The 25,462-nt window shown below is 41.4% G+C and overlaps 1 protein-coding gene across 2 annotated transcripts; it reads right to left on the reverse strand.

Moving 5' to 3' along the window:
• Nucleotides 1-23,745, reverse strand: ADNP2 (ADNP homeobox 2). Of its 2 annotated transcripts, XM_082257445.1 has the most exons (3): nt 23,632-23,745; nt 7,355-7,444; nt 1-3,077 (listed from the first exon to the last, which is right to left on the reverse strand). In XM_082257445.1, exons 1-3 carry the CDS (start codon nt 23,737-23,739, stop codon nt 255-257), a joined length of 3,021 nt encoding a protein of 1,006 aa, XP_082113571.1. In that variant the 5' UTR covers nt 23,740-23,745; the 3' UTR covers nt 1-254. The 2 variants fall into 2 exon arrangements, with proteins under 2 accessions (XP_082113571.1, XP_082113572.1); XM_082257446.1 differs by lacking the exon at nt 7,355-7,444 and having other exon boundaries at nt 23,632-23,744.
• Nucleotides 23,746-25,462: the final 1,717 nt, after the last annotated feature.

Genomic DNA, 25,462 nt, shown 5'->3' on the forward strand with positions numbered 1-25,462 from the left:
TTGTGAAACTGACAAACTTCTACAGAGTGGTCAATTTGGTGGAACTTTTGGACCAGAAGTCAGGAGCACCATAGTGAACAGTAAACATAAAAAAAAAATGGATTGACGAGCAAGTGTTTTGGATCAGACATTTTTAACAAGTTCCAGTTTTCATTTTAAATTTTCTCTCATTAGAAGGGAAGATATGCAAGCCATGGGACAGCTAACCAGCTGTATCCCAATTTCTGTAACGTTAAAACCTATTAAAGCAGCCTTTAATAATCTTCAGGCAGGTCTATGTCATGTTTCAGTTGCTTAAGATCCCCCATTTTAAATCCAAGTAATACTTGCTGTTCATGATTTTTGACAAATTTCGTGCACATATATCGTCTTGTACCAAAAAACGAAGCAACATCGCTCTTCCACATATCTAGTACATGTGCCAGCAATTCAATTTCCTTTCTGCTGGGGTAGGGTTTCACATTGAAATACTTCAGCAGGAATTCCTTTTTAGCTTCATGAGATACAGTCGCAAAAGCATCTGGTACCATCACAAGCATGCTAACATTTTGATCGGCAGAATAATCTGAAAATTCTGATTTAGGGTCCATTTTTCTTCTTTTAGAAGGCACAGGAGACATGTCTTTTGAAGCACCTAGACCATTTTTCTGGCTAATTTTTGTATCATTTGATGTAACCTGAGTTTCTGCAGTAGAATTTGGTTTTCCTTTTGTACCATCATTCGATCCTCCCTTCGACTGCCCTTTAGCATTGCTGTCTGCAGTCAACTCAAGTGCTGCAATACTATCTTTAGGAGCATTACGGCATCGCTGAAGATGCAGTGCAATGGCTGACAAAGTCATACTACCAGTGTAGACACCACAGCAGTGTATACACTTAAAAGCAGGGGATTTAAGTATAGTATGCATTGTGGGCATTATGTGGTGCTTCTCTTTCAAATGTGTTTCCAGTGCTTCTGACTTGGATAAAACATGTTCACAAAAAGAGCATTTAGAGCCCTGATCATCTTGTGTACTTCCCTCATCAGAGGTTTGTATTTTGATGTATAAGGGAGTAGAAGTGTTAGAATTGGCTCCAGTAACTACAGCAATGTGCATTTCTTTTTCTCCAAGCTCTTCCTTGGAAACATGAAAGGTAAAGTCAAAATGAGGAAACAGTGCTGTACCATTAGCATCACACGATACTGTAATACCTTTTCTAACAAAGTCTCCATGGATTTTCTTTTGGTCTACATGCAGGATTTTCATGTGGTAGATAAAGTTTCTGAGTTCGTAAAAAACAGCTTTGCAGTATAGACATACCATACCGTGCATTAAAAGGTGCTGTAACACCTCTTTCTCTGGAGTAAACCCCCTGCAAGTGACACATCGAATAGACTTTTCCTTCAAAACTTTCAAAAAAGATGCATGTGCTGCTGCAACTACAGGTTGATTTGTCTCATTACCGGTGGCAGACTCTGTTGGCTTATCAGGGCTATTTTCTTGTTTTATATGAGCAATCTGCATGTGAACTTCATAGACGTTTGAAGGGAATAGTTCATTGCATACTGGACAGGTCTTCCATTGTCTAGTCTTGTCCTTGGCACCTGGAGCAGCTGCTGGGCTATTGGCAGGAGTTGGTTTTGGAGTTGGATTATTTTGTGATGTGCTTTGTGGTGACTGTACAACAGGGGGAGATGGTGCACTGGCTGGAGAAGTGGATACTTGAACCACTTTCTCTGGCTGGGATAGCTGTACAGGCACTTTTGGTGAATTAACAGCTGGAATAGCACATGGAGTACATGGTAATGTTACAAGGGTATATGTAGGTATTCCATTTACTTGTTTTCCTGTTGGTATGAGCTGCCTTATTATAGGTGTTGCAAGGAAGGTATTTTGGGGAACTCCAGGTTGATTGCCTGCAACATTAGTCGAATTCATTGGTTGATTCACAGAGATGATTGTAGGCCTTACATTTTGATTCATCTGTATTACATTGGACTGTAAAGGCTGTGGACACGCAATCATTGTTGACTGGTTCACAGGAAGCAGGCCCCTGGCTAATGGCTGATTAACTGGTAAAACTGTATTGGTCTGACCTCCAGGAATGATCTGTCCACCAACACTGCAAGCAGAAGGAAGTACAGTTGCAGTGACAGGTTGATTTAGAGTAAATCTTGGAGAATAGAACACAGACTGAGGAAGGGAAGCTTGTAGGGTAATGCTCTGGTTTTGAGGAAGGGAAGTAGTTACAAATCCAACTTGAGCAGTAGGGGCAACAGTAGTAGATGTTGTCTTCACTATACCTCCAGCAGGATCAGGAACTGATGTTATAGATGGTACTATATTTGAAATAGCAGTAGATGCTCCCAAAAGGGGTTGATTGGGACCATTTTGAGGAAGTGAAGCCACCTTTGCATCTTGAGCAGATGGAGGAGCCACAGCTGGAGCTGGGGAGATTGGCACTGCTGTTGGTTTAGGTGAAAGCGCTATAGGTGGAGCAAGCACTTTCCTGTATGGCCTTTTTGCACTTGATCGACCAGCATCAGAGATATTAGATCTCAGCTTCTGTTCCAAATCTCTATGCTTGTCAGATGTCAGAATATGGTACATTAATGCATCATGGTTGTGAATGGTGTAATTGCATTTTTTGCAGTAAAATCTATTATCAAGATTAACTTTTGATCCAAGAGTCCCTTTAAGTTCCTCTTCAGACTTTTCCCCAAAATAATTTTCAAGTTCACTTTTGTAGTGGCTACTCAGAACATGCCGCTTTATAGTGTAATATAGGCTGTCCGTAAAAGAACACTTTAAACATGAAAATTTCATTTGAACTGCTTTTGGTAAATCTTTTGCCCAGACAGCATTTTGACCATCTTTTGTAGTAGGTGTTGGGACTTTTCGAACACTTGAGTGAAAAATCCGCATGTGTCTAACCACACTCTTTGTATGGGAAGTGAATGGGCATCTTGGACAACTTGCCATCATCTCCTGATCTTTCTCATCTTCATGATAGCGCTGCAGATGACTTTTGAAAGACGATAGCAGTCTCGTTGAAAAGCTGCAGAGGGTGCAACAAAACTGCTGGGATCTGTAACCCTAAAGAAAGTGAACATAAAATTAGTTATGTTCTTATTTTTTGTCAAAAACACACCAAATTTTCTTACTATGCAAAATTAAAAGAAATTGATCTTCTGCACTTCTGTATTCTACTTCAATAAAGAACAAAAAAATTACAATAAGTAAACCCAAGAACAAGAGTGTTCTATATTGCAGCTTACCAGTCTTTTGGATGTGGTGGCTGCATTAGTTTATTTTTAAAAGGCAAAAACATTTTAGCAAGTAAAAAAAAAAAAAAAAAAAACACTTGTTGATCTTACCAACAGTGCAGAGAACTTGAGAATTCCCATGAGCTAATTAAAAAGCAAAACCTCTTAATTCTGTAATCTACAAATCCCATCACCCCCATGCAATGGAGAACAAAAGCAGACATGTCTGGAAGAGAGAACAAGAGGGTGCCAAACTAAAGCCTCGTACACACGATCAGATTATCGAACAATCGGTCGTCCGTTTTTTTGTTGCATGCTAGTCTCATATGGAAAGTGAAGGTTACTTTCATACGAAAATTCCCGTATGACAGAATTCTACTTCAGAAGTGATGTCGTGTGTTGAATGGTTTTGTATTCGTTCTTTCGTTTCGAGGCATGCCTAGTCTTGCTCTTACGATTTTTTTTTTCGAACAAAAACTGTACTAATTAAACGAAAATCGGACGTTGTGTTGACGTACGATAAAAAATTTTATAGCCTGCACATCCAGTTTTTGTCATCCGAAAATCCATAATCGGTTGTCGAAAGCACTATACTAACAATCCGAAAATCGGCAGATCGTTCATCGGATGAAATTTTCTTTCCGATTTTCGTATTGTGTGTACGGGCCTTAAGTGTAGCAATTGGGTTGGCGCCCTCTTGTGTCCTCCCTACGTTTCTACAGATATTTTTTTGTCGTTTGATATCTGGAAAAGGGGGATGAGCAGTACATTCACATTTAAGTGAAGGTCCAATTTAAATATATTGATATGAATCAGGCCTTCAAAAATGATAACATTTTATCTTGCAAGTATGTTTAGCAGTGAAAATGTGGAATTGGTAGGCAGAATTTATTTGCTGCTTTTTGTCAATTTAAAGCAGAACTAAACCCATCTAATTTTATTGCATTTCAAAAAAGTTACATTCATGCCATGAATGATAACAGTCACCGTTGCTAGTGTTCCCAACTGAACCGTCAAGCCATCAAATGTCTGTTATCATTAACTGACATGTGCAGCACCATGGTAACTGCAGATCAAACACAGATGCTTCCTTGGCTGTAAAAAAAATAGGAGGGTTTAGTTTGGTTTTAATTCCAGCCGGCAATACATAGATACCTGCATATACTGTGCACATCATTTTAAGATGTACATCCCAGGAGGTGATGCAAACAGTTTTTATCCAGTCTGACACCCCTAGATGGCAGCAATTACAAATTGCATTGGCTTGGCTGTACTACTAAAACATACTTTTCTACAAAGACTAATTAACAAAGCTGCATTTCTATGCTACACTACTTGCTTTCTTTGGCAAGCTGATGGCAGAGCTGCAGTGAAGTAGTGAAGTCAGGTACACAGACTCTGGGGGAACCCCAGGAGAGACTCAAGTATTTGCAGGGTCTATTTGCCATTTTTCTTTTGAAAGACAGCAGCAAGGTTAAGCTGTGTACCTAAAGTCATTCTTTGACATTCGGTTCATTTTAAAAAGTGCCCCTGTGCCCAGAATATAGACAAAACAATTTACACATTCTGAAGCAGAAATATATTTTAGAAAAACCTATCCCCAACCTCTGTTAATGTGAAGTAATGCATTAGAGCCAGTTCACATCAGAAATGCTGTGTGGTTCACGAGCAGTTCCATGTGGTGCGAAACTGCACTGCAACAAAAATAACTTATGGACTACTTTTGGAAACTCACTGTGTGTATTTCTGTATAATGAGATCTGATGCAGGCAAAAGCACAGTTTACGTAGTCATCAACTTTATATCGACAACCGCTTCAGATCGCAACGGCAGTGCTTTGAACGCAGTGCAGGCAATGCGCACAAAATGTAGGTTTCCAGAACTGCATTCTGATGTGAACAGGACCCCTTACACAGGCAGCAAGGACAGTCACTTCTCTGATCAGATCACTTTTAAAAAGGCATTTGACAGGCAGCGGTGAGGTGACATGTCTCCTCATCACTGCATGTTTTAACCTTGTAAATGTCACGCTATAACGTCACGACTGCATGCACTACACGTGGTTGCAGCATGGCCCCATTTATTTGAATAGGTCATGCATGGCAGATGGTAGTGCCCACGGCTCACAAAATGGGTTTAGTTTCACCACATGTGTACACTCCTGGCCGCTGCCTTTGAAGTTTAAGGTGGAGTGGTCAGGCATGGTAAAGCTGCAGATTAGGTGCTTATATTGCCTCCACAACCAGAAGTTCTGGCCCCCTGACAAAAAGATCCTGAGTAAAATGTTCTATTAACACACTGTGTAAAGGTGCGTATTTTTTTTTTCCTGCAGGTCTATTCTCTAGGTGTTGCTTGCAGGCAACCCAATGAAGTATATTAGGATGCAACAGCTGCACAGACACAGGTTCTTGTCCTAATGAGACCAGCATCTAGGTGAGCAGCCCGAACACACGCAGTCTGTGCTCACTTGCACCTGTCCCATTAGTTGAGCAGCTGTGTTCTTGCAACCTCTGCATCCTAATAGACTTTAATGGGCTGCCTGCAGGCAGCCCCTTAGGGTTATAGAGACATCAGAATAAAGGGCCTTTTGACAGTATATGAGCCTTAGTGCCTGTATGAACAAGGCCTAAAGAGAAATTTCCCTACAATGCTAATGGCTTCAAAAATTGAACGAGGGCTGCTAGAACATTTGATATTAAGCAGAAACAGTAATAGGCATTTCAGATTTACCTATCAAGGTCTAAAGCAATGCTTAATGAACTTTTTATATTGTCAACCTAGAGCAGGGTTTCTCAACCAGGGTTCTGTAGAACTCTAGGGTTCCTCCTGAGGTTGCTGGGGGTTCCTTGAGAAATGGGCAATTTCTGCCTCTCAGATAAGTTTCCAATGACACCATTGTTCCTTTTAGCTATCTGTAAGGGGGTAATTCTTCCCAATAATGACAAGAGTAAGGAGCATTCTTCCCACTGACTGTCACACTGTCATGAGTTGTAGATTTTTCATTTTTAGCAGGGATTCCCTGAGACCAGAAATTTGTTTCAAGGGTTCCTGTGATGAAAAGTTTGAGAAAGGCTGGCCTAAAGAAATGTAAATGTGTTTTGCCAAATACTCAGCTATTCGCTCCATTGAAGCTTTATTCACCACATGGGTCCCTAAAAGCACCATGGCCAGCACTCCCCTAGCACAGAAAATAGACAGTTCTTTACCTCCAGCTTAAAATGCTAATTTGTTTTTGCTCACTCATAACTAGAAAACTAGCATTATAGCCGTTTCAGTTACAAATAAGGATATACATTAGAGCAAATATAAAATCCAATATAGAAACCTCAGGGCTGTTTGGCACTACGTTTGAGCTGGCAACATACTTTTAGAGTCTGGACTTTACAATCACCCCAAATACCCTTTCATTTAGGTGGATCTATCCATGCAAATGTCAGTTTTCAGGCTGACCCAATTGGCCCCTTCATTATCCCTATTAAAATGTGCAGAATTTCATCTTTTCATTGTAGCCATTTTCAGCAATGTATTTGAGATGCATGCCATAACTTTCAAAGCATCTACCTGACATAACCCTAGAAAATAAAACTAGTTTTGGGTGTAAGAAGCCAATTTGAAGGAGTAACACATGCACACAGTCTAAAGGCTTTTCAGAAGGTTAATGTCTTAAGTTACAGAAAGCAGTGACATCAAGGGAGGATCTTAGCTCAGCAAGAAATTTTTAAAAATTTGTAGTTTTTCCTAATCACCCACCACCGGTCTGATGCCCAAAATTTGCACAGGTAGAAAGCGTTGTCAAGCACCCTTTACAAAAACCTACTTCTAATTGTTAGATACAAAATCTTAAAATGACAAAACTAACAAATGTGTTTTCACGTGCATGTTACAATTGAAAATCCTGCCAAATATATTAAAAACAAAAATATGCTGTTGTTGAGGCAAAGTCACAATAAGGCACAAAAATAGTTTCCTGCACATTGAACCTTCTGCAAATTAAAAAAAAAAATGAATAAATATGGTCATTGCTCAAGAAAGACAGTCCTACACAGGACTTTGATAATATTAAAAATCTGTTCTACTCTGATTGCCAACCACTAGTGTTAGACATACATTTCTGCGTCCAATAGCTTCCCAAAGCGAGACATCCTCCCATGATGTACTGGAAAAATTTGTGTCGCCTGGATTATAAGTGTTGATTTCCTAAAAAACAAACAAAAGAATATACATTTTGATACTTAATGTATTTAACTTCTTGCAAGCTTAACTATTGCTTAAGGTAAAGGCCATGCAATTCTGGCAAACAAAAGAAATGCTTTGCCGATTCCCCAGATAGGTAGCAGTACAAAATGAAAACTAAATATAAATTAGAAACCTCACACTCACAATTACTTATAAACTTCAGAGCTGAAGTACTCCATTATATAGAGAATGCTGCTGAAATTATCTGAAAAATCCGTACTGCACATTGTTACTTCTGCATGTACAAAACGAATATAAACTTACAACAAATATGCTTACGTGTTACTTGAAAATACTATAGAAAACCACACTGACTCTTACTACATGATAAATATATTTGCCACGTAATAATGAAGTTACAAATGTGCTTGCATCAAACGTATAATCCAGTATAAAAAAAAAATAAATAATTGTGAATAATAAACCAATATACGTTCAAATGAATGTCAGAGACTTCATCTTATTCTAAAAAAAAGTCAATGACAATGACGCAACACGTAGGGTTTATAACGCAGGGGCAGACAGAACAGTTACAATTCAAATAAAGGAAGAATTAGAATGCCCTGCTAGTTTTGTACATACAGTAAGTGTCAAAGCGTGGTACAGATTTTTCATATAAAAAAGGAGAACTAAGTACATTATACCTTTTAGTTATAACAAAAGTCTTAGAATTCAAATGTATGCAACCTTACACTTCCAGTGAATGCAGACTCATGAGTTGCAATTCATGTTGATCATAGAGTATACAGTAACAGTACAAAATATTAGAAATGCTGCATGCAGTTTTTCATTTAACTGCATGGCAGCATGCACATGTGAACTGCATCCTTGCCTGTTTTTGCAAGAAAAAAATATTTTTCACTAGGGGGAACGAAGTGGATTTAAATAAGAAGGCCTCGTGCACACAGGAAGTTTTGCCAACTCTCCTAAAAGCCTTTCCTCCTGACAGCAGTGATTTGGCAGAAAAAACGCCTGATGCTTGTAAAAAAAACGGGTAACATGCTGAGGCGCATTTACAGATCTAAACTGGATACACAATTTACCTAAACGCTTTCAATTTGTATGCAATCAGGCAGGCCCTTGCACTATATAGTTGAAGGTAAATCTAAAGGAAATCAAAAACAACAAAAGTTATATAGTGTGTATCTAGCTTTAAAGTACTTGGGCGTTCATTTCATTGGCCAGAATCATTTATTCTGGCCACTAAAAAGAATTAACGCTCAAGGGGTAAAAGTGCCTAGAGTGAACCCTTTTTTTTTTTTTAGAAACGTCAAGCAATTTTTCTGCGAAAACTCTTCTGCTCTTTGACGCAGGCAGTGGGGTTTTTTTTTTTCTGCCTCTAAAAGCATTTGCCATGCACAAACACTGCTAAAAGCCTATGTGTGCATGGACGCATAAGGGTTGATTTACGAAAACTTGAGTGCGCAAAACCCGGTGCAGCTGTGCATGGTAGCCAATCAGCTCCTAGCTTCAGCTTGTTCAAATAAGCTTTGACAATAAAACCTGGAAGCCGATTGGTTTCTATACAGAGCAGCACCAGATTTTGTACTCTCCAGTTTTAGTAAATTAACCCCATAGGCTAATATGCAGAGGAATTTAGAGGCAGGGAAGAAAGAAAAAAAAAAAAAACAGTACATTACTTTCTAACATACAGACCACAAATGGGGGTAATAGGTGATCAGGTGTCTAATACTATTATTTTGAATACATGGGGTACCACAGGAATGTGTGTGGAGTCAGGCTCGGTTTACATTGTTTACACATGACTGTACTCCCAATATATTCCTCAAATACTACATAAACAAAATTATGTGGAGACCACTTACAGGCAAGAAATGAAACATATGGCGAGTGGGGTACTGAAAATAGTTAACAAGTTTGTTCCCAACATTTCATATTTCCGATATGTGCCTGCTATACCATGTACTTGTATGAAAAAAGTATCCTGTTCTCTTTGTGTTGCTTCCTTTGTGTGAAACACCTGGTGTTTGTCAGTACCTCTACTTTCCTATTAAAAACTGACCACACTAAGCAGGAGAGCACACTGTAGTCAGTTCTCTAGCTATGATGGGAACTCCTTCTCTCCTTTAATGATCACTTGTCCTGACACGCCCACCTGTACAGCCAGCCATTCACTGAAAAGCTCAACACCTTTAAGCCAGCAATACATAAATCTAAAATTTGGTTGGTTCAGCAGAGACAACAACATTTCAATCTATGTATGGGCACCCTGGTTGTACATGTAATAAATTCACTTGTGTACAATCTATGACCTGCCTTAATATTGAAAAAAACAAAAAGAAATAGTGGTGGCTTAAAGGAGACAAAGAAAGATCAATTATTGCCCAGTATAGAGTATATGTAAGAAGTAAAGAGGTGGAAAAAGTGAACTCTATCAAATTTTTGGGTGTTATTACCAGGGATGTGTCATGGTCTCCAAATGCTTGTTTTCTAGTGAAAAAAGCGCAGCAGAAACAGTCTTTCCATAGGAGACTGAAACAGGCTGAATTGCCCTGAAGGTTTCTGGTCAGTTTTTATCATTGCACCATTGAGAGTATTCTTCTCCTCTGTGCTGTAGTGTGGTGTGCCAGCTGCAGGGTGGAGGATAAGATGGGTATGCCTGTCTCTTTGGTGAAAACAGCACAGCACATGATAGGTACAGATCTACCAAAAATTTAACACGCCCAGGATTCTGTGAACTAAAAAATATTTCCCCTATGTAACAGCAACGCAAGAGGAGTTCCTCAGGGGAGCAGCCTTAAAATGACAATGCTGCTACTCCATAGATTCAGCACAGTGAGCGAGCATAGGTACCCTAGCACAAAATGCTAACTAGCAAGATCAGAAGGTGGAAATAAAGTCTTTAACCACTTGCCGCAAAATCACGTACCTGTACATTTTGCTCAACCAGTAATGCCTGCAGCTGCATTACCATCAGCATGTAGGCAACACACCGGTACTTTTTTTAGAGCCGACAGTCAACTTTCTTGTAATAACAACCAATGCGGCTGTAATTACCAGCAGTGGGAGGGGATGCCCCCTCCTTCTGCAGCTCGACTGGGCTCACCCGTCCCACCCATTTACTCTGTGTACCATCTTTCACAATATAAAAAAAAAAAAAAAAGATATTCTAATATACACACACACGTGCGTATGTATTCACCCCCTTTGTTATGTGTGTGATGTGAGGCTAGGACGGAGGTTCACCTTCCAGCAGGACAATGACCTCAAACACACTGCTAAAGCAACACTTGAGTGGTTTAAGGGGAAACATTTAAATGTGTTGGAATGGCCCAGTCAAAGCCCAGACCTCAATCCAATAGAAAATCTGTGGTCAGATTATAATATTATATAAAGATTGCTGTTCACAAGCGCAAACCATCCAACAAAAATCCCAGTGGTAAGATGTGGCAAGCTCATAGAGACTTATACAAAGCGACTTGGAGCTGTGATCGCCGCAAAAGGTGGCTCTACAAAGTATTGACTTTAGGGGGGTGAATAGGTATGCACATTGACTTTTTCTGTTATTTTGTCCTATTTGTTGTTTGCTTAAAAAAAAAAAAAATAAATAAATAAAATTCAAAGTTGTGGGCATGTTCTGTAAATTAAATGATGCAAATCCATGTTAATTCCAGGTTGTGAGGCAACAAAAACACAAATTATGCTTTTATGCTTTATACTTTTGCAAGGAGATATACATTTTGGGGGTTCCAAGTAATTTTTTAGCAAAAATTACGGATTTTAACTAGGGATGCACCGATCCGATATTAGGATTGAATATCGGCGCCAATACTGCCACAATAGCTGGATCGGGGAAATCGGTAAAATTAACCGATCCACAGGCCGATCCGGTTTTGCCGAGTCCCGGCTCACCCATCCTTTACTTGGTGTAGTAGTAGTATGGGATGGGAGCCGCTACTTCCTGTATAGGTCTGGCTCACAGGCGGAGTGATATCAGATGCACTCCACCTGTGAATGGAGAAGCCATACACATGAAGCAGCGGCTTTGCTCTGTACTGCAGCCGTATGCTTTATGTGTGTAGTTCCGGATTGGTACCGGTATCGGCAGATACACAATGCCAGATATCGGTATCGTGACAAAAAAGTCGGATCAGTGCACCCCTAATTTTAAACTTGTAAGCAACAAATGTCAGAAATAGGCCTGGCCTGGTCTTTAAGTGGTAACAGAACAAAAAAAAAAAAAAAAACCCTCAATGCAGTCACAGCGCCTAAGGATTGATGGACTTCAATATTACAATTTTGGTTTGGGATTTAGATGATTTAGGGCTGACTTTAGGGTACACTGCAGTATTCTCTGTAAAACAGGGGGGGGTTCGGAGGACCATCTTTACGAATGAGCACGCCCGGCAGTTGCCCGGGGGCACCACGCAGGGTGGCAATTGGTGGTCTAGACCCCCCTCAGACCAGTTTGTTCCTCCGGCGGCTTTAGTTTGTGGTTCTGCGCTACACTGGTTGCTAGGATGGCCAGCCGACTGGCATCTAGCAACCAGTGACGTCTGGAGGAGAGGACCCAGCATGCACAGCAGAGGAGCATCCTCCTCCGTGCGCACACACACATTCAGCTTTCATTAGCTCAAAAGACTTTCAGTTCATAATTGATTTATAACCATCTTGGATACCAATTTAAAGGTTGTCATATTGTGGGTGCGGAGGAACAGCAACCAACTTACATAATTTGAATAATAGAAAACCTTGGGTTGCACACAAAAAAATTTGAAGGTACTTGCAGTCATGAATATGTTGCATTCATGTTATTTTTGTTGCTAGTTTAACCACTTTAAGTCCGGAATAAATTGCCCCCTTAATGACCAGGCCATATTTTGCGATTCGGCACTGCGTTACTTTAACGGACAATTTCGCGGTCATGCGACGATGTACCCAAATAGCTTTCTTTTGGTGGTATTTAATCACCTGTGCGATTTTTATTTTTTGCGCTATAAACAAAAAAAGAGCGACAATAGTCCGGAAAAAAAAATAAAAAATTTTTCACATTCTGCTATACGACAGTCAAAAAAACTATTTTTTTTTAACATTTAGGCCAATTTGTTTTCTGCTACATATTTCTGGTTAAAAAAAAATAAACTGCCTTTTAAAGAGCTGATGGCAATGTGTTTCCGGTCCAGTAGGAGGAGCTCCATCTCTCAAGGGCTGTCCTGGAAGACGACTGGGGAAAATAAATAAAATATCGCAATAAGCGTATTTTGATTGGTTTGCGCAAAAGTTATCAGTCTGCTAACTACGGGAAAGATTTGTCTTTTTTCTTTGTACTAGTAATGGCGGCGATCAGCAAATTTTTTGTGGAACTGCGACATTGCGGCGGACAGATCGGACCCCTGACGTTTTTAACACTTTTGGGGGTACCATTGACATTACTACAGTAATCAGTGCTAAAAAATATGCACTGTTACTGTAATAATGACACTGGCAGGGAAGGGGTTAACCCTGTGGGTGCTCAAGGGGTTAAATGTGAGCCTAGGGGAGTGATTCTAACTGTATCGGGGCGGGGCTTCTGAAATGACCATAGAGACATGTGATCCTATATAGAAGGATCACATGGCCTCTATGATCATTTCAGGGAGAAAAACAGCCAGCTGTGTTTACAACAGCCAACCGTTCGTCTCTCAGTGGGGAACGATCGCAAATGTGAGGCGGCAATCGGAGCCGCCTTACCCTCGCATCGGCTTCCCCGCTGCCGAGTACCCCTAGCTTCCTGCGCGCGACGGACGTAGATCTACCAATAAATATAGCCTTATCGATAATTTGCATTTTTATTCTCGTGGGTGATTGTGTAGGCAGGGCCCCAGTGCACTGCATTGCCTGGGGGCCTATAAGGCTCTTAAGATGGCAATGGAGTTGCGTGTTCCTTTACTTGACTCAAGCTTGCTGAAATCAGAGCTAGTTCCAAAAGTTAGCTGTTTATAGTCAGCTGACATCACAGAGCTGGCCCAGGCTCTGAAAAGATCCCAACTATATGGCGGGATTTGCTCAGAAGATTGGATCAGCACCTGGCTCAGCCTCTCAGAGATCTGCCTGAGCTCAACCCTCCACAGCCCAGTGCACCCTAAAGGGGAGAGCAGACTGCGTCTGATTGACACCTATGGCTCTCTGCTTAGAGCAGAGGGGGAGAAATGCGCAATCAGCGGTGCTCAACTGCTCAGTTCCCACGACAGAGCCAGCGGGGGGACAGCAGCATCATTGGCTCGGCATCCACCTAGGCAAATATACATTTTTTGGGTCCCCCATACTGACTAAGTGAAGCCCCTTGTGCGGTTTTTCTGTTTGATATATTCAGACTGCACTTAAGCATAAAACAGGTTGGTCATTAGTTGGAAGAATTACACATGCATAATGAGTGACAGCTACAATATGACAACTGTAAAATTTGTGGGGCACCAGATACCTCCAGCATCCTTCACACTGAAGATCAAACTAAAAAAGGATAGGCTGGGTGTTTTCAGCTGATTGGACTCTACAATATGCAAGTGATAGGGACCAAAACCATTCTGCATAGGACTAGTGGCCACATATGTAGAAATATGTAAAAAATAAATAAATAAAAAAGGAAAAAAGAAAAAGACTTACCTACACTATCCAGGTCTTGGGATACAGTACAGGACACAAGCTGGATATTCATGTACCCCGAGTTATAGGCTGCTACCTTTAGGTGAATTGACACTGGCAAAACTATGCTGGGCATACCACTATAACCCAACCCCACTTTGAGTCCTAAGTTTTGTAGCCTGCATGAAAACAGGATTGAAGAGGATTGAAATTTACAGGCAAGTCCAAATTCCTTTATCATACAGTACACAAATTGGATATTAACAGTCCCTGGGACAAACAGAGCTATGTCAACAAGCCCAACAATAACAAGAATCAATAGATCCAACACAGAATGCTCCTATAAGAACTTTGTGCCCAAAGGCTGCATCGGCAGAAGCTTGGATGTCCACCTGGTAGAACTCCGAGAATGTATGAACTAAAGGCCAGCTGGGAGCCTTTACAAAGCTGGCAACAGAGACTATCAAAAGGAAAAAAACTCACAAATCTGTTGTGCACATAATAGTGCTGAAGGCATTTTATCCTTTTGGGTGTAAACTCTTAAGATCAGTTGTCTTGCCCACCTAACAATAGTAGATTTTGAAGCAGTATGCCTTTTGAACGGCCCTGTTGGTAGGACAAACTCCGTTCTGATAGAACTGCAGCTTTTGGATAAACTAATAGCCCCTGACCGTGTATAATCAACAAAAATGCAATCTCTTAGGGCAGGGCTTGACAAATTTGCCTGAAATCTAGGAGCCAGTTTTTTTTTTAAACTAACAACCAAGTTTTATTTAATAAAACGGATACTAAATTTACACATAAATACGACTAGAACCCCACTCTCCTCTATAGCGCAATTGTATGGAAACAGACTGTCTCTTTCCGATTCGATCCACGGGATGGATAGAAAATAGAACCACCATCCGTCTGTTTTTGGCGGACAGGATCAGATGGTGGCAGATTACCGCTCCATAGAGGAGACTGAAGGGTCCGATCAGGTCTGCCTGAGAAACTGACAGGCGGACCTGATCAGACAGCCCGTGTGAAAGGGGCCTTCGGCTGTGGCATGGCGATGAGGAAAAAAAAAAAAAAAAGATAAAATAATAAAAATTATTATTAAATTAATAATAATAACCACACTCCCTGTCCACTTACCTTTAAGCAAAGGTAACTGGACAGGGAGATGAAGCCTGCAAAAACTTCCCTCTCATCTCCTCTTGGGAAGGAGATGGGAATGCATTGAGAACAGGCAGTGGAAACAGTCATTACTCCTGGCCACCACAAGAGGGCGCCAGTTCCCCATTGGAAGCCTCTCTCATCTCACAAAAGAAGGCCGAAAAGCCGGGGCCTCAATTGTCGGACGGCGCGGAAGTCCATGCACTCGGGGAGGAGGTGGGGGCACAAAAGGGACAGGACACCTCCTGCAGGGCATCCCAGGCGCCAGTTCGCTAATTCTAGTCGCAAATGCGACCTGGCGCCCAGGGTTTGTCGAGCCCTGTCTTAGGGGTGCTTAGTAGCAGGGCACAAAGAAAGGAGGACAAAGTCTTCATTATGCTGGAAGGTTTCTACCCCCATAGGTAGCAAGATAGGTCTTGGGCACAAGACTACTTTATCCTTGTGAAGAAGCAGGAATGACTCCTAACAGAGACACATCTGACAGATGCAATAGCCACTAAGAAGGCCTCTGCAGGAGAGGTCATTCAAACAGGAGTTCCCTGATGGGTTCAAATGATGCTTAATGCCGGGCAGAGAAGCAAAATTAATATCCCAAAAGAAGCACAGGTTGCTCTAATCTGAGAATTTTTTTTTTTTTTTTTTACAAGAAATGGAGAGGCCTTAAAGTCAAATTCTGGTCAAGTCCCAATTGTAGAAAGGCCAAAATGCAAGGGACAGAGTAATCTCTGGGACTGAAGTGCCAGTGTTCACACCAGGCAAAAAAAGGTTATTATAGCAGATCTTTTCGGAACTGGCTTTTCCAGCATTAAAGTGGAATTAGTCAAATTTTAAGCCTAAACCTACTCCAACCCCCATTCTAACACTATTCTATCTACCATGTAAAAGAAAAGATGTCTATACTTAACCTATTATGAAGCCTGTCAGATCATATGATCAGGTCCCAGCACTTGCTTTAGCGTAGAGGAGGGACCGCCAACAACAGATGCCCCATAGTAAGCCTATGGGTGACATCGCCCAGGCTCTGCAGCTTTGGTCATTGCCTCTCATCTCCACTTTCAACAGCCTTTTGACAGTCTTTCAATACGCTTGAGATGATCAGAATTACTTCCTTTAAGGCTGTCAGACATCTGGTACCCACCTTATTATTATAGGCCACAGCCATGGCGTCTGACTGTACCCTGATTAGGCGTCCATGAAGGGGGTCCAGTGACGTATACTATTCTCACTCTAAACTCCAGGATGTTGATGGGGAGCTTGGTTTCCCTGGATGTCCACGTTTCCTGAACTGTGAAAGATTGGTACACTCCTCCCAAGCCTGCAAGGCTGGTATCTCTTCTCGTCCTCCATCTGTGTAGTAGAAATTACTTCCCCCCCCTTTGTCAAGCCTGGATTAGAAATCCACCAAGCCATCAACCCTCCTTGCTTAGCAGGAGAGAATCAGGGAGGTTAAGAAATTGAGCATGTTTGTTCATGGCCAAGATGAAGAACCAGAGAGGTCTTGAATGGAATTGAGCAAATTGAACAGCCTCAAATGAGACTCAAAACTCACTCTTTGATCTTGAGCATGAGATCTTAGAGACAGGAGTTTGTCCTTTGGAAAGAAGACTTTTTCCTGGGATGTTTCTAGAATGAGAACTAAGTTTTCTAGATGAAAGGAAGGTTGGAGGACAGACCTTGAAATTTGATTACCTAACTCAGGCATGTCCAAAGTCCAGCCCCTGGGCCGCTTTAATATGGTCCCACAGGTAATTTGGAAAAAAAAAAAAAATGATTTTTGTGGCCCTTGTGAATCCCCGAGCGCTGCCGAGGACCCCTGGGATCTCTGGATCTTTCAACACCACGGTACTCAACGTATGCCATATTAGTTATTTTACCATTACCATTTTATACATCCTCGTATACAGGATCTCAAAAAAGTGAGCACACCCCTAACATTTTTGTAAATATTTTTTTATATCTTTTTTATGTGACAACACCGAAGAAATGACACTTTGCTACAATGTAAAGTAGTGAGTGTACAGCTTGTATAACATTGTAAATTTGCTGCCCCTCAAAATAACGCGATTTTCGTGCGTTTTTGGTGGATGCAGTCTAATTTGACCCCAGTTTTTTCATATACAGGGATGGAGACCATAGCATGACCTGCTTGTCTCATGTAAAGTCCCAAATATTTTATGAAATTAGGGATGGAGGCACTGAGCTATACAGGCCAATTGCCTCATAAAGTCCCAATCTGTGTTTTACACTGCATCCGCCAAGGGATTGGAGGTGTATGCTTCTCAGCTGGTCGTTTTCAGTTTGTACCATCTTAAGAACATTGCTATTAGAGCATTGAGATACTATACCAGTCGTGGATGGAGGTGGGTTGGGAGAAGTTTGGGCTGCTCCCTCCCACCTGCCTCCTATCCCCCTATTAGCAGCCATGTGCTCCCAGAGTGGAGACACTCAAATTTAAAAGTGTTAGGGACAGCAGATAAAACAGGGTGCCGTGTCGTGGCTCTGCAGCTTACACATGCGTTTGCAAATGCGTGTCAACTAAACCCCTGTTCTTTATTTATATCGAGACAGGTCTACTTGGTTGGTGGCAGACTGGAGGGTGAGTACATCAGACTGGGGGCTGGCTGGCTTCCATGCACCTCTTAATCCTTTTCAATTTGTTTTTTTCTGATACAGGGATGGAGACGCTGGGCATACCTGCTGGTGTCTCACTTAAAGTCCCACATAGCCCACATTGCCTCAAAATAACTCAACACACAGCCATTAATGTCTAAACCACTGGCAACAAAAGGGAGTACATCCCTAAGTTAAAATGTCCAAATTTGGCCCAAAGTGTCAATATTGTTTGTAGCCACCATTATTTTCTAGCACTGCATTAACCCTCTTGGGCATGGAGCTAACCCAAACTTCACAGGTTGCCACTGGAGTCCTCTTCCACTCCCTCCATAGGGACATCACAGAGCTGGTGGATGTTAGAGACCTTGAGCTTCTCCACCTTCCATTTGAGGATGCCCCATAGATGTTCAATAGGGTTTAGGTCTGGAGACATGCTTGGCCAGTCCATCACCTTTACCCTCAGCTTCTTTAGCAAGGCAGTGGTCATCTTGGAGGTGTGTTTGGGGTTATGTTGGAATACTGCCCTTCAGCCCAATCTCCAAAGGGAGGGGGATCATGCTCTACTTCAGTATGTCGCAGTACATGTTGCCATTCAATGAACTGTAGCTCCCCAATGCCGGCAGCACTTATGCAGCCCCAGACCATGACACTCCCATCACCATGCTTGACTGTAGGCAAAACACACTTGTCTTTGTACTCCTAACCTGGTTGCCACCACACACGCTTGACACCATTTGAACCAAATAGGTTAATCTTGGTCTCATCAGACCACAGGGCATGGTTCCAGTAATTCATGTCCTTAGTCTGCTTGCCTTCAGGAAACTGTTTTGCAGGCTTTCTTATGCATTATCTTTAGAAAAGGCTTCCTTCTGGGACAACAGCCATGCAGACCAATTTGATGCAGTGTGCGGCATATGGTCTGAGCACCGACAGGCAGACCCCCCCACAGCAATGCTGGCAGCACTCTTACGTCTATTTCCCAAAGACAGCCTCTGGGGGGGGGGGGGGGGATTTTGGGCGGGTACCAAGAACCAGATGGGCACCGCTCCAGACAGATCCTCCTCTCCAGTAAAATGGGGGGGCTGTCAGCCAGGAGAAACGCTGCAAATCAGGCCAAGGAAAGGTCATATGCGACCGCACGAGATGTTTAACTCTCAAGGCCATCCCCCATCCAGTGGGGCTATGTTGCAGGCCGACCTAGCGCGGAGCTGAGGCCTGGGCGGGCTCGCTGGCAAGACTGGGGGTGACAACTGGATCTAGATTATCCAGCCTGTTTCCCAGTCCAGCAGTGAATAGTAGATCTCACAGGAAAAATCCAGAAGGAAAAAAAAATTGTCTACCTAAAAGATTTTTGCCAGGACCAAAGATCCCAGCAAGGAACTAGGTCCTTACTCCTGACTAGGCAGAAAAAACAGAAAAAAATGAGTGACTATAGCAGAGAGAGTGAGTATACCCACTGGGACTGCCTATGGGTGTAGCCAGAATTGTTTATGCCTAGTGTCCTACTCCTGTAGGGGGCAGTATAACCCAATGGTCAAGAATGACAAGAGCTGTGTGTCAATGAACGAAAGAGAAATTCAAAATTTTACAGTTCTGTTAACAGGCACAAAGAAACCCAGTGCTAGTAGTATTTGGCCCACATGCCCTGGCCACCTTACCTTAACCTAAACAGTTCTGTAAAATATATATCCCCCTCAACAACCTTTGCATAAAAGCTTAACCCAAAACCAATGGTTGTAAAGGGTACATAGATTATAATTTTAATCTTGTAATATACTTTCCCCAAATGATTCTCATTCTATACAGTACTTTGCTGTACTCTTAATGCGATTAGCTCTGCCTAGGTCTCCTGCACTACAGAACACCCTGCACCTGTGTTATGGACAAATGAGGTGTGGTATTGTCCTAACACTTTCTGCCGAAAAGTAATAAGCCTGCAATAGAAAATATTGCAACCACCACATCCAATGACTGGTAAGCTGCAATGAATTACATTTTTGTTCTTGGGTTTAGATAAAACCACTCTGACCCTCCCCCTAACAATTAAAAAACACTTTACTCCAAAAGTCTTGGACTTGCCTATACTTCCAGCACCACATTATCATTCCTGTGCAAAGCAATTCTTGCCCCATGAGCCCTGTGTAATTTACACCAGTACAGGGCTTGTATCCTGTTCTCTCAAAAGCACCTCTAATGGTGGCTAGTTCAGCCCCCTTAAAGCCAAACTCCAGGAAAATTATTAAAAATCCACCCTTGCAGCCTACTAAAAAGGTACAATACAGGGTTACCATCCCTGCATTGTAAAAGCAAAGACTATGAGGCTCCACTCAGAGCGGAGGAGAGCCCTGGGCACAGGGAATCAGGTAAATTATGGAGCTTGTTCTACAATTCCTTAGAAAATCACAAGCAATTAACCTTGCTGTTGCAGGCTTCTGTCAAATATATATTATATATATTTTTTTTTTTATACATTATATCAAACCTGCCAGCCTCTATCAAGTTTTAAAACAAACTGCTGTCTAAAATCAATTCGGAAAAGAAGGAAAAAAAAAAAAAAACAAACACACACACCCACACCATCTGTGCTCCGCAGGAGTCCCCTAGATAGCGACTCTCCCTCTTCCCAGCAGAAGAGGGGAAGTTGCTCGTACCCATGTAAGAAGACAACACAGCTTCCTGTATGTAGCACACACTGATAAAGTCTATTACAGCATCCCCAGCAGCCAGACCATTCTGCCATGGAAAATGTGTTAGATGCAAGATGGCCCAAACAAAACTATAAAGTACAGAAAAAGGAAACTTGGAGTGCTCTTTTAGTGATCCACTATCGGATATCAAGATATGTTAAAAGTAAAGTATGAATGTCTTAAGACACGTTCAAACTATGCGCTGCATTAATGCAACATTTTACAGAGTATGAGGGCAGACCATTTTAAATGGGCTCTCAGTGTAGTTTAACCACTTGGCTACTGGGCACTTAAACCCCCTTCCTGCCCAGGCCAATTCTCAGCTTTCCGCGCTGTCGCACTTCGAATGTAAATTGCGCGGTCATGCAACTCTGTGCCCAAATGAAATTTTGATCATTCTTTTCCAAACAAATATAGCTTTCTTTTGGTGGTATTTAATCACTACTGGATTTTTTGCTGAACAAAATGCGGTTTACATCAGATGATTAGCTGTCAATGGCTGACAGCTGAACACGTGGTAAGGGACTGGGACCGCCCCCTTACTCCCATCTGCGATCAGCCAAGTCTCATGGACTTGAGCTCATGCACGGGAGCGCGTAAATGGATGCCTTCCCGGCAATTAAGGTCCGTGCTGTGCAGTGAGGTGCTGTAACTAAAGGATGAGTGAGTCTACAGAGCCAGTGATCTGGGAGACCAAAGACAACAGCGGTGCTGCTGACTAGTGATGGGCTCCGGCATGTTCGAATCGAGGCCCACCAAGAAGCCGTCACTGCACACAGCCAATTCTAGGCAGTGAGGCATTTCCTGACCGGCAGCTGCACATACACACACTCCCCATGATTGGCAGTATGCAGTGCCGGCTTCCTGGCGGGCTCGATTCGAACACGACTGAGCCCATCACTACGGCTGACAACAGATCCAGGTATCTCTGCATTTTCATTGACTGGTTGCTTTGTGAAGCTGAAACCGTTGCGTTGGTATCTTTGTGTGAATTTTCTTTTGTTTTGCAATATACTCACCTGTCCACAGTTTTGGAAAAACAGTGTGGTGCAACCCACAGGAAGCCAAACAACTGCATCTGCACTGTTTCCCAGTGGCAAAAAAATTTGATTCATTCCTATAAAGAGGTGATCTTTAGCAAGTGTCCTAAAAATAGATGGCCTCTCCACTGGAATCTTATAGCCGCTCAGCATGGATCTTGCATTAGAGAGGAAGGGTACGTTTAAGATGTGGGGGAGGGAAAAGGGAAGTGTTAAAAATTAAAAGATAACTGGATGAAATTAGAGGAATTCTAAAGCGTTACAGTAGATACAAAGTATAACGTTTTTTTAGCAAAATTATTTTTGGGTCATTATAAAAATGTGACTAGTACAAAGCAATATAATGGCAAAAAATTTTACAAATAAAGAAATGTATTTTCAAATTTTGTATCTCTTGGGAGGAAATGTGTCACCAGCACTTCCGACACTTGCATCATATTGGGACACCTATATGGAAAGGCACGCCCAGAAGCGCCCTCTGCTTGTACATGCCCACAACAGAGGAAGGAGAAACACATGCAGGCCAGAAATAGTGGAACTGTCATCTTGGAACACCTGACAATACACAATCCTCCAGGCATGCGAGACCTAAAGGCTAGGCTACAGGAGTTGCACTTCCCACTGTGTAATTTAAAAAGTGGAAAAGGCCTTCTTGTAACTGCATTGACACCTCTGGCACAACAGGTCCTAATCACCAGTAAGGGGTTCAATTAACCACAATCACCAGACCAGAGATGAATATAACAAACTTGACAAAGTGTACTCCTAGAGGTGTGGAAACACAAAACAACTGAGGGATAAGGGCAGGGAAGGGCCTTTTAATCTCTCTCATTTGTGTTTTCTGTTGAAGGCAGAGTCAATCATCTCTCAAGTGAGTTGTCCTGGAAGATGATTGGGGAAGGGAAGGGAAGGGGAGGGGAAGGGAAGGGAAGGGGAAGGGAGAATAGAGGAAAAAAGAAAAAAAAAAAAAAAAAGGGAATAGTCTGACTTTACAGATGTGGAAACTTACAACAATTTGCCCTTGGGACTTTAAATGAGGTGCGTCAAGCCTTGATAATGAAAATATAAAATACAAATTTATTGGTACATACATTGTAAACACAGACAAGTACCATATTCTCAAAGATTTTTGATGTTTATACATATATTGTATTGTCATAAGCAGGCACAGTATTCCATTGAGCAGTCCATAGTGGGTATGAGAATGTATCCTATAGGTCCGATGCGTTTCGTGAACAACCGTTCACTTCCTCGGGGGTTAATGCGAAACCACTATCTATGAAATAAAACAGTTAAAAGTATATAATAAAAGTAGTAAATATAGTTTTGAGCATGTAATTCCTTTTTCAACATATTTGTAAGTATGGGCCCCCCCATGGTGGCCCTGTACCGTTTCGCACTAGTATAACATTATTTACTATTTTTATTATATACTTTCAAACGGTTTTATTTCACAGAGAGTGGTTTTAAATCAACCCCTAAGGAAGTGAACAGTTGTTCATGAAACGTGTCGGCCCTTCTCATACCTACTACGGACTGCTCTTTGGAATACTGTACCTGCTTGAAACAATACATGATATGTATAAACATCAAAAATCTGTTCGAGAATACAGTGCTTGTCTGTGTTTATCTTGTTACATTGTATGTACCAATAAATTTGTATTTTATATTTTCATTATCATGGCGTGACAAACCTCATTTAAAGTCCCAAGGGAAAATTATTGTAAGTCCTTATGTTACACATGGGGATGTAGATGCATCACAGGGTGCACTGCATTAAGCCACATTTTATTATTTGACTTTACAGATGTGGTGCAGTTTCTGTTGTGATCGAAGAAAGAACACATCTGTAATATGCACTAACAGGACTGCAGTAGTAAAACATTTGTAATAATTTTACAATGCAAAATTGAATAAACTGGCTTTTACAGTGATAATTTAATCCACCATCACTACGATTCCTGTTTGCAGACTGAGTCTTTAGCTGGCAAAGGTTTTGCTTTGTTCACACATACCTCAAGATTTCAAGCCTATACAAAGGCAAATCTTTAATTTAAAACCTCCTTACCTCATATGCTTCTCTGCATGTGTCTAAACCAATCTGCAGCAGCAACTGTTTGACTCTTTTCCTAGTCTTTCTTATTTTTTCCAGATTATTGACAGGTGTTTGAAACATTTTTGCAGTGCTAGAAATAAAAAAAATAAAAAAAAATTAGGAAGAAAGACAATTTGTAACCATTTGTAACCAATTTCATTGATTTTTCAGTCTCCATATTGATCTTCAAAGAAAAAAAAAAAATACATAAATACATTTCTTAACTTTGAATCACACCAACAATCTCTACACTAGTGTTCAAGAACACATAATCAGCAAGAAAGGTTCATATTCCCAATTGATTCTTTTACTCACCAAGGTAACATCATGTGATCAGTCAACATGCTAAATTGGTATTAAACATTATATTGCAGCTTACCAATTCTTAGCGGTGTTAATTTCTTTTTAGGCTTTCTTTCATTTGCATCTGGTAATCTAGCCAGTAAGTCTGTTTTTCAAAAGAGTGAGCGCTCTTGCAGATTCAATCAGTTACAGAGATGAGACAAGACATTTAACACTAACAGGGATTCTTACAATTGTCAGGTCTTGCACCAGGGCTCTCCTCAGTCCCAACCTCCAGTCTAATAATCCATGTATGTATACATACATACATGGATGCACATCCATGCATGACCCTTATCCAAAAAAAACAAAAAACAAAAAAAAACAAACGCGTTTTCTATAACTGCTTATAAAATGTTAGCTAGAGTTTGGCTGAAATAGGTTAGTGCAGGGGTGTCCAAACGATGGCCCTCCAGCTGTTCAGGAACTACGATTCCCATGAGGCATTGTCAATCTCTTACATTCACAGACATAACTAGGCAGATGGGAATTGTAGTTCCTAAACAGCTGGAGGGCCATAGTTTGGACATAGCTGGGTTAGTGTAACCCAATCTGCTAGTCTTACACTCCACTCCCCACAGACTGACAATGCTGCTGTCCAAAGAGGTCTCTGTTGCTCTATGCAGAACTCTAATACAGGAGGCAGGTTACTGGCCAGATCACCAAAGGAGAAATAGCCTAAAATAAAGGAAAAAACGAATGCATTCACTGCAATTAATAAATGATAAGCTGCAATATAATCCATTGTTGGTTTTGCGTTTAATACCTCTTTAAAAGCAGAACTAAAGCCTATTTTTTCAGCCAAGGTAGCTGCCATCTTTGCCTCTGATTTTCAACTGCCATGATGCTTTACGTGTGATCAGTTATGACACCAGCCATTTCATGGTTTGACAGTTTGGTTGAGGGCAGAAGCAAATGGGACAGATACATTCCTGGCTCGAGCCGGAATGTAACTTTTTTTTTTTTTTTTTTAAAACAGTTAGGAACCGTTCACATCTTGTGATTTGGTAGTGGGAGGGCATTTGCTGCAATTCTGCTTGTGATTCCAAATTGCACTTTCTGTATTAGGTTACTCCAACTCACACAAGCACCAAGTAAACAGTGTATACAAGCTTTGTGTTTGAAATGTCATACTGGCTAATATCAGCCCTAATTATTTAAAACACGACTGCATTTCACTTTTATTGTCCTGACAACTAGTTTCTTCGGGCCACGTTGACCCAAACAATTTTTTTTTTTTTTTTTAACACTAAGATGTGCCCGCTGGACATGCTGTATAAACTATACATAGCCTCGACTACATACAGAATACAGTTGTGTTTCGGCAGCGAGACGAGCACTTCTTGTTTCACACCCAGAACAAAATAGAGTCAGGCTGAGTGGTGCTCAACCAGTCATATACAGCTTTGTATTCTATTCTATGAATAAATACAAAGCTTCCTCTGATTGGATGAGGCAGGCA

Source organism: Pelophylax lessonae (assembly GCF_965119305.1).
Source record: "Pelophylax lessonae genome assembly, chromosome: 5".
Classification (NCBI taxonomy): domain Eukaryota; kingdom Metazoa; phylum Chordata; class Amphibia; order Anura; family Ranidae; genus Pelophylax; species Pelophylax lessonae.